Source organism: Mus musculus, chromosome 17 (assembly GCF_000001635.26).
Source record: "Mus musculus strain C57BL/6J chromosome 17, GRCm38.p6 C57BL/6J".
Classification (NCBI taxonomy): domain Eukaryota; kingdom Metazoa; phylum Chordata; class Mammalia; order Rodentia; family Muridae; genus Mus; species Mus musculus.
This window is the reverse complement of record NC_000083.6, coordinates 42,850,342-42,865,200: the sequence shown is the minus strand read 5'-3', so window position 1 is coordinate 42,865,200 and position 14,859 is coordinate 42,850,342. Positions and strand designations below refer to the sequence as shown.

The window sequence follows — 14,859 nt, the reverse complement described above, 5'->3', positions numbered from 1 at the left end:
CACCCACCCATCCATCCATCCACCCATCCACCCGTCCATCTAGTCATCTATCTATATCATAAATCACCTGTCATCTGTTTTTGAGGAAGGGTCTCACTAAGTAGCCTTGGCTGGCCTGGAATTGCTATGTTGATCAGGCTTGTTTCAAAGACACAGAGATCACCCCTGTGGAGATCAGCCCTAGTGCTGAGATTTCAAGCTGGGTGTTATTACGCCTCGCCTCCCAAGAAGCTACATTTAAAGAGCACCAGAGAGTAGACATGGTAGTATGCTCTTACAGTCCCAGCATTCAGGAGCTCAAGGTAGGAAGATTGTGAGTTTGAGTTTAGCTCAGTCACATCACAAATTCCAGGCTAGACCTCTCTCAAAAGAAAGAAATGATGACCTAAGAGTCATAGTTCAGTAACAACTGAATGATGCTGGTTCCTTTCTTATAAGGAAGTAATTGAGTTATAGGAACATAAGAACATTTAAAAAATGTCTTTTGTTTGTGTATTCTGTGTGTGAGCATGAGTACATATGTGTCGTGGTACATGTGTCATCAGTTCACAAGATATATGAGACCCATGGTTACCAGGTTTTTTAGGCAAGTGCTTTTTTTTTAAAGTCTAGTGAGCCATTTGGCAGGCCCAGGTCCATCAGCTTTAAGTATGCAAAATATTTTGTGGACCTTTGTGATAGAATTGTTTTGAGAAAAGGACCTTGTCTTTATGATATATATGTGTTTTTTGAGACATATTTTTACATGGTTGCTTAGGCTGGCTTAGAACTAACTGTAGTTCAGACTGGCCTCCACTCAGCCTTCCAGGTGCTGAGAGTATAGATGTGACCCATTCCCGTACTACTTTTGTCATGGAAGTTTTTAGTGAGGCTTGTGATCTGATAAGAGTTTTTTTTTTTTTTTTTGTTTTGTTTTTGTTTTTTTTTTTTAACAAGGCGCTAGTTCGTTTTTAGCTACTCATATTATACTATTTTTGCCTCAGAGTAATAATAACTAATCCCAACAGCAAATGCTTTGGTTAAATTCATCAAATGTGATTTGAAAACTTTATGTATATTATTGCAAACAGAAGTGCTCAAAAATGGTGAATTAAGGGCTGAAGGATGTAGCTCAATAGCTAGATGGCTCCAACCCTTTCTACTGCCTAAGCAAGACTGCTGTTGAGTGCCTGTCTGTAATTCCAGTCCTCAGGAGAAGAAGGCAGGAAGATCAGGAATTCAAGGTCATTTTGGCCTATATAGGACAGTGGGGACAAAATGCTTGTACCCTAGACACTCAGAGGGAAGATTGTAGTGTGTTGTAATTGATGTTAACACTTAGTTATTATTTATTAGGTATTTCTGTTTCAGGTACACTTTAAAGGTCTTTTCTAAATACTGCTTAATTCTCACAAGTCTTCATTTTTGAGTACTGTTATTAATCTTTGAAAAGTTTTTTTTGACATTTATTTTGTATATGTACATTTGTGTGGGAATGTGCTTGTGCCATAGTAGGACAACTTCCTGAGTTGATTCTTCCTGAGTTGATTCTTTTTTTTTTTTGGTCTTTTGAGACAGGGTTTCTCTGTGTAGCCCTGGCTGTCCTGGAACTCACATTGTAGACCAGGCTGGCCTCGAACTCAGAAATCCGCCTGCCTCTGCCTTCCAAGTGCTAGGATTAAAGGTGTGTGCCACCACTGCCTGGCCTGAGTTGATTCTTTCTTCCACTTTACACCTTATGGGTCCTAGGGATTGAATTCAGGTCATCAGACTTGGTGACAGGCACTAGTACCCACTGAGCTGTTCTGCTGGCCTCTGTTGTCACTCTTAGAGTTAGAGAAACAACACTGTGGCAACTAATTCAAGGCCAGGGCTTGGATCTAGGCTGGCGGGTTCACTGTTTGAATACTCTGTGCTATAGAGTAGAACAGCCCATTCTTTCATTGAGAGCTCTTTGGGTTACAGCTTACAGACATTCTTGATTTTATCCTGCCCTGTCTTTTCTTACATCTATTGTGTCATTCTGATTGTAACGAGTTTTGGGATCTGCTATTATTTTCTTCCCTTCTTTCTTGGTGCTAAGGATTAAACCCCAGGCCCTTAGCCACTGAATTATATCCCCAGCCTACTTAATCTTTTTGACTCATCCGAGCAGTATTAGAAAGTATAAGCTCAAGGAGTGTAGAGAGCTTTATTTTTTCTTAAATGTATCCCAGACACTTAGACCAAGTGTTTTAAAGGATAACTAGGTAAATATTTACTGAATGAAGATTGAAGATGATTATACCTGTTTTATTATATATGAAAACTAAGTTGACTGGAAATCAAAGTTAGCACATTTGAAATGCGACCTGAATATTCTGAGCAGTGCATTTCAGTTCAGTGCTTTGTGTGGTGTGCTCCATGTAGCTATTGCTTTGTATTATATGTCAGGCATTATAAAACATGCTTCCTTGCTATTTGACTCTAAGAATTTAGTTTCTTGGAATGCCAGGGCCAGGAAGCAGAAGTGGGTGGGTTGGTGAGCAGGGGGAGCGGGGGTGGGGGGTGGGGGGGAAGGGAGTTTTTGGAAGGGATAACATTTGAAATTTAAATAAAATATCTAATTAAAAAAAAGAGGGCCGGAGAGATGGCTCAGCGGTTAAGAGCACTGACTGCTCAAAGGTCCTGAGTTCAAATTCTAGCAACCACATGGTGGCTCACAACCATCTGTAATGAGATCTGACTCCCTCTTCTGGAGTGTCAGAAGACAGCTACAGTGTACTTACATATAATAAATCTTAAAAAAAAAGAATTTAGTTTCTTTTTAAATAAGTGTATTTTTGGGATGCCTAGAAATATGAAGAGATTCAAATGATTGTTTCAGAAATTTTCATGAGAGCCGGGCGTGGTGGTGCACACCTTTAATTCCAGTGCTCGGGAGGCGGAGGCAGAGGCAGGCGGATTTCTGAGTTCGAGGCCAGCCTGGTCTACAAAGTGAGTTCTAGGACAGCCAGGGCTATACAGAGAAACCCTGTCTTGAAAAACCAAAAAACAAACAAACAAACAAAACCAGAAATTTTCATGATCCATACATCTGCTGTTATAGTTTTTAATGTCCACAGGAGTAGTATGGCAAAATTATTAACGATCCTTAATCTCTAGAAGTATAGAGACTGTTGCTTATCCCAGGATGCGGGGGAGTTAGGCTCAGACTCCACTGGTCTGATTTGAAGCATGTCTTCTTAAAATTTTCTTAGAACATTTTAGGAAAGGGAGAAAATGCTGAGTTAAGCAAACAAAATAATAAGATTAAAACTACTACCGTATTATATGAAAATAAAGAAACAGGTAGGTATAATGAATGGTGTTCTGAATACTGTGAATCTCAGCTACTCTGAAAGTCTGGGAGAGCTGCCTGAGCAACTGAATAAGTCCTCGTCTCAAAACAGAATTAATTCAAGGAGACTTAACTCCTACAAGTTGTGCATTGATATTATAAGTCATTGTCCAAGGATTTAAGAAACTCCTTTCTTTTATGAAACTTTAAATATACTGTATTCCACATTGCTTCTGTCCTAATCAGTGTTCTGTTGCTGTGAAGAAATGCCATGACCATGATAAGTCTTATAAAAGAAAGCATTTAACTGGGGCTCACTTAGAGTTTCAGAGGTCAGTCACAGTGGTGAGCATGGCAGCTCAAAGGCAGACATGGTGCTGGATAAGTTGACAATTCTACACCTGGATCCACAGGCAGCAGGAAGAGAGACTCACTGGACCTGGATTGGGCTTTTGAAATTTTAGCTCACCTTTAGTGACACTCTCTCCAAGCAGGCCACCCCCACCCCAACAAGGCAACATCTCCTAACCCTTCTAAGTAGTGGCACTCCCTGATGATCTAACCATTCAAATCTATAAGCCTATGGGGACCATTCTTATTCAAACCAATATAGTTTCTTTATATATTCATTAGGTTTTCATCTTTTTTCTCAGTTCTTACAACTTTGAACATTTAAATTGTATGTTTTGGTCTGATTTGAAAGAAGATTGATACTCTTATTCCTAGTATTTTCTTGAAGTTAAGACTAGAATTTAAATAGAGGAATTAAAAGCTAGATGTGGTATCCATAATCCTAAATCCCAGTACTGGAGAGGTTGAGGCAAGATTTCTGTGAATTTGAAGTCCAACATAGGTTACAGACCAAGACCCTGTGTATATGGGAATTCTGTGGGGGGTAGAGGTAGGGTGGTGATAGTAGAAGAAATGATCAAAAGAAGACAAACAACAAGGGATGCAGGAAATAACTGAATATTCTAAGTTACTTCTCCTAGTATAGGTTTTGTGTGTTATTTTGGGAGAAGGAAATGATTATATGACTCTGACAATTTCTTTGCTTAGACTCTTAACAAGAAATATTAAGTTTTTGGGTTCTTTTGTGGGTATATCATCAGTTGATCTGTAACATTAGAAAGAATAGAATACTATGGAAAATTCCTGGTGGATTTTCCTTCTGATAGCTGTGATCTGAGTATATATACTGTGTACATCTTTGCATACTACTTGAGACAGGAGGAGGAAGGTTTGAGTATGGGCTGTCCCGGGGGCTTTTGTTTTGTTGCTTGATCTGAGCTGGTGGAGCTTGTTGAAACTCTAGGAGGTGGGGCTTGCTTGGAGGAAGTAGGTCACTGGGGTAGGTTCTTGAGTATCTTGTGTGGTGTTCCTGGTGTGTACCTATCTGTGTCCATAGGTGTCACATGTCCCATGTGATCTGCCCTTGTCATGTCTTCTTTACAGTTGCTAACTGAATCTTCTGAAATGGTGCAATTTTTTAAATTCTAGGTTGCTTTCTGAAGGTGTTTAGTAGTAAAAGTAACTAGTACACAGTAGGTGTCCCCTCTTCTCCAACCCCCAAGGCTTTTTATCCGTGTAACACTCCTGGCTGTCCTGGAACTCTCTTTGTAGACCTCTCAGAGATTCACCTACCTCTGCCTCCTGAGTGCTGGGATTAAAGGCCTGTGCCACCATGCCCTGCCTCAGGGATAAGTTTTATGTGCAGTTATTTTCTGTCTTAAGAATGATTAGAGCTGGGGATGCAGCTTAATTGATAGAGTGCTTGCCTGTTATGAAAACCCTGGGTTCAGTCCATAGTACTAGATAAACCTTTAGGATATGAGAGTTCACACCCACAATCCCAACACATGTTTTCTGCTTGGAACCCCAATATTTGTGTTGTAGAGTTAGGGGGATCTTGACTCTAAATAAATAAATTCATAACTAGAAGGTAGGCGTAGTGGGTCATGCTTTTAATCCCAGTATCAGGATTGCTAGAAGTTTGAGGACAGTCAGGGTTACATAGTTTCAGGACAGTCTGAGGTGCAGTGTATGATCCTGTTTCAAATCTGTATTTAGCAATTGATAACTTATAAAGGACCTTTAGGGATCTAAATAATGGATCCAATATTTTCACATGGATCTATTATCTAACTTCATAGAATTTAATTAAATACAGTAACATTAAGCCATACTAATCATTTTTGTGTTTTATAATGTTGTTAAAGGAGAAATATTTAGGACAAGAAATAGCACATAGTCTTTAGTTTGAGCTTGTGTTTTACCTGTTTGGACTTGTAAACTTTCATGATTGCTCAATGCTGTAGTTCCAAAGGATTCAGATTCCTAAAGTGTTTTATCTCCCTGCTTGTCTTTAAGTTCTCTAAGTACTCAAATAGAATTTGCATCTTTTGATTCTTTTAGTTTTAGTGCACTGTTATCAAAGTAACGGAGGATAGCATTCTATGACCATAACATTAAATCTAGTCTTTCATTGGAGCCATGCCTTAAGATGGAATCTACATTTTTCCGCTCTTTCAACTGCAGCTCATTGTATTTTTGTCCTTTGTGGGGAGTGATGAGATATGAGGTGGGATATCCTATAATCTCTTTTTCTATATTATATTCATTTAGAGCGAGAGATGGTGGGGGAATGAGTATGTGTGTAAATTTGTAGACTGTGGGTCCTAGGGATTGAACTCAGGTCATCAGATTGGGTGGCAAGTGCAGCTCTCTGAGCACTCTCTTAACAATGGTGCCAAGTGCTCTTAACCACAGCCATCTCTCTAGCCCTATGTTCATTCTTTCTTCCTGCAATGTTGGCATTATTTTCTTAGATTTTTCTGTCATTGCTACATTCTTTTTTTTTTAAGACTTATTTATTAATTATATGTAAGTAAACTGTAGCTGTCTTTAGACACTCCAGAAGAAGGCATCAGATCTCATTATGAATGGTTGTGAGCCACCGTGTGGTTGCTGGGATTTGAACTCAGGACCTTGGGAAGAGCAGTCAGTGTTCTTACCCGCTGAGCCATCTCTCCAGCCCCATTACTACATTCTTCCTCTTCTTCCTTCTCCTCCTCCCCACCCTTCTTCTTTCTTCTCTGTTTTTGTCTTTTTGTTTGTTTGTTTTTTGAGACAGGGTTTCTCTGTGTAGGCCTGGCTGTCCTGGAACTCACTTTGTAGACCAGGCTGGCCTTAAATTCATATATCTGTCTGCCTCTACCTGCTGAGTGTGCGCCACTACCAACTGACTGCTACATCCATGGTTATACAAGCCTAATGTTAGTTGGTGATTTTACTTTCCTTAACCTCTTGTTTTTGTTACTGGTGTTGTTACTTTAATCTCAGTCTCTGTCTCCCTTTCTATAGATACACTTTATTTTTCTGACTTCCCCTATAATCCTTGTTTAGTATAGTATTTTTTAAAGATTTATTTATTTTATGTATATGATATGAGTACACTGTAGCTATACTGATGATTGTGAGCCATCACGTGGCTGTTAGGAATTTGAATTCAGGACCTCTGCTTGCAACGGTCAGCCCCACTCACTCCAGTCCTGCTTACTTTGGCCTAAAGATTTATTTATTTATTATTATTATTTGGTTTTTCGAGACAGGGTTTCTCTGTATAGCCCTGGCTGTCCTGGAACTCACTTTGTAGACCAGGCTGGCCTCGAACTCAGAAATCCGCCTGCCTCTGTCTCCCGAGTGCTGGGATTAAAGGCATGCACCACCACGTCCGGCAATTCATTTATTATTATATGTAAGCACACTGCAGCTGTCTTCAGACACACCAGAAGAGGGCGTCAGATCTCATTATGGATGGTTGTGAGCCACCATGTGGTTGCTGGGATTTGAACTCAGTACCTTCAGAAGAGCAATCAGTGCTCTTAACCTCTGAGCCATCTCTCCAGTTCCCCCTTGTTTAGTATAGTATTTTTATTCTTGGGAGAATTTGTTATAATGCACTTTGATCCTTTTGTCCTACTCAGTAAATTCTTTCTAGATCCTCTCCCTGCAGTGTGGCTTAAAAAACCCACTGACTCCAAGTTGGGATGCTTCTTTATTTGTGGGTGTGGGGCCATCCACAAGCCACACCTTCAAATCCTGACCCATCCTCCTCCAGAGGCCATCAGCTGACAATAGCGCCTCAGTAAGGGTAGGTGCTTTTTCTGTATTCTCAATTCTCTTTTACTGTGTTTTACTTATTTGATGTGTGTGTGTGTGTGTGTGTGTGTGTGTGTGTGTGTGAGAAATCACTTTCGCTTTCTTTTCACATCCCTGACACTTTCCATGATTAGCTTTTTTCTTGTGCTCTTACAGAAAATCAAGTTTTGTTTAGAAATGTCAAACTTCCATGTTGTGTTCTATGTTTGCAAGAGCTCCACTCAGCGTCTGCCACAGGACCTGAGCGCCAAGCTGTGAAGTAGCAATGAAAATAATGTTATGGTTGGGGATCACCACAACATGAGAACTGTATTGAAAGGTGACAGGGATAGGAAGGTTGAGAACTGCTGCTCTAAACAGCATTAACTAGGCTACAGTGATTGGTGATTGGCTAGAGTTGTTTCCAGACCTTTCCCAAACTGAGTGGAGGGCCTCAGAGACACAGCTCTTCACTGTGATACCCTTGGGCTGTAAATTGTCCAGTGTGGAACTCTTTTGAGTTCCAATTTTTATTTGATGTCAAGTGGTAATGTTACTGTATTTTCAGTTAGCTGTTTTTGTTTGCCTGGTTTTTGGTTTTTTAAAGACACATACTGTGTGTGTAATTTAGGCATTTCTGGAAGTTACTCCATTGCTTCTCTGCTGTTTTTCCTGGGTGGGAGGAGGGACAGAGGGTTTCTTTCTCTGTAGCTGGGTGGCCTAGAACTTACTATGTAGATGAGGCTGGTTTGGAACTTCTGAGATGCCGTCTCTGGGTCCAGAATGCTGGAATTATAGGCTGCCATTACTACTGTACATTTTTTTTTGTAAGTGATTTTACAACTACAAAGTTGCCTTTTCAGGGAAAATTGTTCAAATTAGTGTTAATTCAATTTTGGTCAAGGTCTTTGATACTTTGTTTTTAAAAACAGAATATAGGTTGACTGTTTCTTATCTGAAATGCTAGGGACCAGAAGTGTTTCAGATTTTGGAGGTTTTTATAGCTTGCAATTTGCATAGGCTTTACTGATTGAACATTCCTATTCCATCTAAATTTGAAGTGTTGAAAAATGTGAAAAACTTTTTGCCAATTCTCAAAATGTTAGCTTTGGACAGCATTTTGGTCATTGTGTGTCTTTGTCTATGTGTGTGTGTGTGTGTGTATGTTTGCACACTGCATGTGTTGAGGCTAAAAGTTGGGTGTCTTTCTCAGTTCTTTACCTTATTTTATTTTTTTACAGTCTCTGGTTTTAGAGCTTTATTGTAGAAAGGCAGGGAGAAAGAGAAGGTAGAAAGTGGGAAGTGGTCCATGGCCATGTGTGTGTGTGTGTGTGTGTGTGTGTGTGTGTGTGTGTGTACATGTGGGGGAGGGCAGGGGAGGATGTTAGGCATCCTGTCACTCTCTGCCTTATTCTTGAGGCAAGAACTTTCAATGCCGCCTTTTTTCTTTTTTTTTCTGTTTCCTTTCCCTCCCTCCCTCCCTCCCTCCCTCCCTCCCTCCCTCCCTCCCTCCCTCCCTCCCTCCCTCCCTCCCTCCCTCTTTCTTTCTTTCTTTCTTTCTTTCTTTCTTTCTTTCTTTCTTTCTTTCTTTCTTTCTTTCTTTCTTCTCTTTGTGTGTGTGGTATCTGGGGATCCTAAGCAAGTATTCTCACTGATGGAACATCTCGGCAGGCCTAAAGTTTATCTTAATTTTATTTTTTTAGTTTTGAAGTAATCGGTTTTAGAAGTGATTTAATCCTATACACCTTTCGCTTGAATATATCAGTGAAACTTTCCCATAAACCAGGCTCTTTCTCCATTTAGTCACAGCAACAGTAATATTTAAGTAATATTGATTTGTAATCTGTATGGACTCATGTTTTCTTATTTTATTTGAGGGGCTGGAGAGGTGGCTAGAGGTTAATACAGAGGTGGCTCACTCATATTATTCTTCCTGAGTTCCTTGCCCAGCATCAATATTGGGGAGCTCACAAGCACCTGTAATTCTAGCTTCAGGGGCTTAGATGCAATGCACTCATGTGCACATACCTACACACAGATTCACAGATAATTAAAAGGAATCTTAGCAAAAGAATGAATGGGTAAGCCAACTGTGGTGGCTCAGGCCTGTAATCCTAGAATTTGGGAGGTGGAGGTGGGCTGATCAGAAGTTCAGTGCAACATCAATTTTCACTATTACTTCAAACTGGGCTACATAAGACTCCATGTCAAGAAACAAGACCCAAACAAGGGAGAACCCTCCAGAGTTACTGAGGAGTAGTTATGTAAGAAGAATTTAGAGATTTATTATGTAATTAGTATGTCAAACTATCCACTACTGTGAGTAGTCTGTAAATTTGGAAGCCGTCATTGTTTGAGGAACCAGGGATCATCAAGAGTACTTTAACTGTACTTTCTGTCCTTACATTGGTTGGTTCTGATTTTGTACATTAGCTGAAATTTTTGCCTTAGGGAGAAAAATGCCAAGCTAATTAACATTTTGTGTTATGGAGAAATGGAGAACTTGTCTATATTTCTGAGACAGGTTTTCATGATATAGTCTTGGCTGTTCTAGGACTGACTATGTAAACAAAACTGGTTTTGAACTCTCAGTCTCTCTGAAATTCTGGTGCCAGTCAAAGGCATGTGCCACTACCATGCTTGGCTTTATTTTGTCTTCTGGAAATATTGTAACTGAGAGTGAGGTTCTCATTCTCTTTGCATTTTATGTAGCTCACCTCTTCTGTTTTTTCTGGGATTATGTAGAAGGATCTACTATTTCCACTACACTACAGCCCCCTAAATTCTTTTAATTTCTCCCGGCTTTATCAGTTCTGTTGGCTCTTTTAGCAAAGTGGAATGTCTTCACCTCCAGAAGAAATCCTTTCTGAGACTTATTTATAACCTAAATTAAAAATGACAGCCAGGCATGGTGGCACACGCCTTTAATCCCAGCACTTGGGAGGCAGAGGCAGGTGGATTTCTGCGTTCGAGGCCAGCCTGGTCTACAGAGTGAGTTCCAGGACAGCCAGGGCTATACAGAGAAACCCTGTCTCAAAAAACCAAAAAAAAAAAAAAAAAAAAAGTCTCCATTTAGCAGGTCTGGAATATGGCAGTTGGGCTTGTTAGGGAAGCAGCTTGATAAATCTGTCCAGATTCTTGTCTTGCTTTTCTGCCTCAGTCATATATATGGTTTTTCCTATCTCAGACCGCTGCAGTTTTGGGTGTCACGTCTTGTCTTTATTTTAGATAAGATTTCGCTGTGTGTTCTGAGTTGGCCTCAAGGTCATGCTCCTCTTACCCCAGTGTCTTGAGAGGTAGGTTTATAGGTGTGTATCACTGTGCCTGCTCTTGGATTTTGAGTACATGTGTGTTTGGGATTGAACTAGAACCTCCTGCATAAGAACCAAACACTACAGTGGAGCTATGTTCCTTTAAAGATCAAATGAGAAGAAAAATCAGAATCCTGAGTGAGATGGAGTTAGAATGATTCTGAATGAATGATCTCTATACGTTTGCCTCTTTCTATGAGCTTTAGGTATCTCAGCTTTAATCACTCTGCCTTTAAGTGAGATTTCCCAGACGACTTGGTTATACGTAATACTTGAGAAGTACTGATCTAGCCTGGACTGACTGACAGATGCTTTATTTGTAAAAGTACAGGGTTTCAGACTTTCTGAGCAAAATGGAATGGAAGTGACGTGGTGGCTGTTGATTTGAAGTGCACATTTTTACCTTAATTTTTTTTTGATTGAAATGTATTTGTTGTTGTTTTTTTCCTTGTTATTGTTGATAGAAGAAAAGATAATGGGGTATAGCTAGCTAGTCTGCCATCTTGTATAGGGAATCTGTTTTTTTTTTTTTTTTTTCCTCTTTTCCGAGACAGGGTTCCTCTGTGTAGCCCTGGCTGTCCTGGAACTCACTTTGTAGACCAGGCTGGCCTCGAACTCAGAAATCTGCCTGCCTCTGCCTTTTGAGTGCTGGGATTAAAGGCGTGTGCCACCACGCCCGGCTATGTTCTGTTTTTTAAAGTTGAATTTATAAAATGTACCTGTATACTGCCTGTGATCAGAGATCCAGTAGTTAGAGAATACAGTCTTCATTTCAGTGTGCTTTTGTTTGTGATTTGTTCTCTAATATTATTGACATAGCTTAGTAGCTTTAAAACATTCTCTAGGGAGGAGCTAGAGAGACGCCAGCTCAGTGGTTAATAGCATGTACTGCTGCTCTTGCAGAGCAATGAGTTTGGTTCCCAGCACCCACGTCCAGTAGCTCACAATCACTATCCCTCCTGCCCAGAGGATCTGTCAGATTTCACAGGCATCTGCACTTGCATGTGTATTTTCCCCCTACCATATAATTAAAAAAGAAATCTCTAAAACATTATATACTTCTCTGTTTCTGTGGTTTTAGAATCTGGGGACTCTGGGTTGGGTCCTCCGTAAGGCTGCGTTGAAGATGTTCATCAGGGTTGGGTTTTCACAAGGGGTTCTTCCGTGGATGGATTATTTGTAAACTCGTGATGGTTCAGGTCCTTTGCTTTATTATAGTGAGGGCCCTAGCCAAGGTTTTGCCTCATTTCTTGAGACCTTCCCTAAGCCAACATACTAACATGGTGGTTTGTGTCTTCAAAGCCAGTAAGTAAAACAAAAACAAAAACAAAAACAAGCCGGGCGTGGTGGCACACGCCTTTAATCCCAGCACTCAAAAGGCAGAGGCAGGTGGATTTCTGAGTTCGAGGCCAGCCTGGTCTACAAAGTGAGTTCCAGGACAGCCAGGGCTATACAGAGAAACCCTGTCTCAAAAAACCAAAAAACCAAAACCAAAACCAAAAACAAAGCCAGTAAGTAAGAAGCAACATGGCCATTACGATATTCATTTATTCCACACAGTCCATCATCTTTGTCATACTCTTTTGGTTACAAGTCTGTCATAGGTCACACTCAAGAAGGGATTTTATAAAGATGGGCATACAAGGGTGGTAGCCTTCTGTGGGAAATCTTATGCCACAATGCTGAAATATAAGAATGCAGTATGTAATGAATGTGCATTATATTCCCGATGCACTATGGTCTATACTTAGATGATCAGGGGCTTTGCTGATGTGGTCAGGTATTTAAAACCAGAAGGAAAAGCCTGACACCTTTGCTGTGTTAGTTGCTGCTACACAGATTCTGTAGGTCAAAGCTTGTTAATATGATTTATAGTAATTTTGTGGATTAGATTCTAGACATTTTATTGTCTCCTTTTTTTAGTTGACTATATTGTGGAATATGACTATGATGCTGTACATGATGATGAGTTAACTATCCGAGTTGGGGAAATCATCAGAAATGTGAAAAAACTACAGGAAGAAGGATGGCTAGAAGGAGAACTAAATGGGAGACGAGGGATGTTCCCTGACAATTTTGTTAAGGTAAGTACTGTCAGTAAGTATATATGTCAAGAAATAAATGCATATGTTTAAAATGAAAGTACTTTAGAACTTTTACATTTAGAAAAATATAGGTACATTTGTGATTGGCAACCTGCTGTTCAATAACGCTGTGTGAATGTATGTGTATCTTTGTGCCTGTTTGTGCATGTATTTACCTGCCTGTCTTTTCTTTTTAAACTATAGATCTCACTTTGAGTTGGTATCTCAGAATTGTCCCACAAGTCTTCCATTGTATTTATTGCTCTTCTCTCATTCCCTCCTTCCCCCATCTTCCTTCCCTACCTTCCTTTCTTGTTTTAAAGACAGAGTCTCTCTATGTTGTTCTGGCTGTCCTGAAACTTGGTGTGTAGATGAGGCTGGCCTTGCCTCTGCCTCTGCAGTGCTGGGATTGAAGGATAACACTGCCATGCTCAGCTTTGCTGCCTTCCTAACCCTGCTGAGGATACGTTAGACCATACTTTTGAATTAAAGAGATTAACCTGCTAAACATCCTTTTAGTTTAGGAAACAGGCTTTAAGATACTTAAGCTTATTACAAACTAATAAATTGTCAGTGTTAGAGAAGAAGAGAGAATACAATGAATTTAAATATAATTGGTATTAGCTTTGTTTCCTATATATGTTAATGATTATGAACTCTTGGGAAGGCTAGAGCATGTCTCATTTGTTTTTTTCCAACTTGCACAGTAGTATTTTATAGAATGCATGCTTAGTATTTGTTTTCCGAGTAATTCAAATTTTAGTTGTAGTTTCATCTACAAATAAGAACAAAGTTTTGTTAATTGATTTCAGAGAAGGTGAAGTAGCTGCACTTACTCTAACTGCATTTTTTTCTCTTTTCTTAGTCAAGTAATTCAGAAAAGATGTAGATAAATTTTTGAGAAAAGGTTGATTTTAAAAAATTATTTTAAAAAATAAATTATTTTCAGGAACGACAAATAAATCTGCCAGGTGTGGTGGTGTACACCTTTAATCACAGTACTCAGAAGACAGAGGGTGGGGATCCCCTGGAGCTGTGGATGCTGGGAATAGAACCCAGCTTCTGAAAGTGTAGACAGTGTTCCTAACCAATGAGTCAGTCATCTCTTTTTTTTTTTTTTTTTTTTTAAGATTTATTTATTTATTTATTTATTATATGTAAGTACACTGTAGCTGTCTTCAGACACTCCAGAAGAGGGCATCAGGTTTTGTTACAGATGGTTGTGAGCCACCATGTGGTTGCTGGGACTTGAACTCAGGACCTTCGGAAGAGCAATCAGCGCTCTTAACCACTGAGCTATCTCGCCAGCCCGTCAGTCATCTCTTTAGCTCATCCCACTGTTTGGTTTGCTTTTGCTTTTGTTTTTTTTTTTTTTTTGTTGTTTTTTTGTTTTTTGTTTTTTTAAATCACAGGGCTCCACTAGATAGCCTAGCAACCTGCCTATTTCGTTCTGTGAAGTGCTGGGGTCGCATATGAGCCAGTATGTTTCCCCGATGGGTATCTTAGTTGCTTTTATACTTTGGCAGTTATGAACAAAACTGTTAGAAACATCTTCTCTGTGGTGTGCATTTTGGGTAAAGACTAAATAGTGCAGTTGTTGATTAAGTTGCATAGTAACAAATGTTGGTTTAATAAGACACTGTCAGTTATTTTGGAAAGTAGTGGCATTTTGGGTAAAGACCAAATAATGTAGTTGTTGAGTTGCATAGTAACAAATGTTGGTTTACTAAGACACTGTCAGTTTTTTTGGAAAGTAGTGGTACCGTTTCCGTTTCTGCTAGGGATGCATGGCATTTCCTGTTGCTTTATATCTTTACCCATATTTGGTGTTATCAATGTTTTGAATTTTTGGCCATTCTAATAATGTGTGGCACCTCAGTGTATAATTTACAATTCCTTAAAGTTATGCATTGAACATTTTTTCGCGTGTTTATTTACCTATATCTTTCCTTTAGTGATGTTGGTTTATGGTTTTTATGCATTTAAAATTTTCAGCTTATTATTGTTGTTGACTAGCTTTAAAGGT

The 14,859-nt window shown here is 39.5% G+C and overlaps 1 protein-coding gene across 4 annotated transcripts in view; it reads left to right on the top strand.

The window, feature by feature from the left end:
- Nucleotides 1-14,859, top strand: part of Cd2ap (CD2-associated protein) — a 127,821-nt gene that overhangs the window by 11,507 nt on the left and 101,455 nt on the right. For all 4 annotated transcript variants that reach the window (XR_001782031.2, XM_011246263.3, NM_009847.3 and 1 more), the window contains exon 2: nt 12,673-12,833. Coding sequence is in view for 3 of the 4 variants with exons in the window: in XM_011246263.3 (XP_011244565.1) it covers nt 12,673-12,833 (161 nt within the window). In the remaining variant the exon portion in view is untranslated. The remainder of the gene's footprint in view (nt 1-12,672; nt 12,834-14,859) is intronic.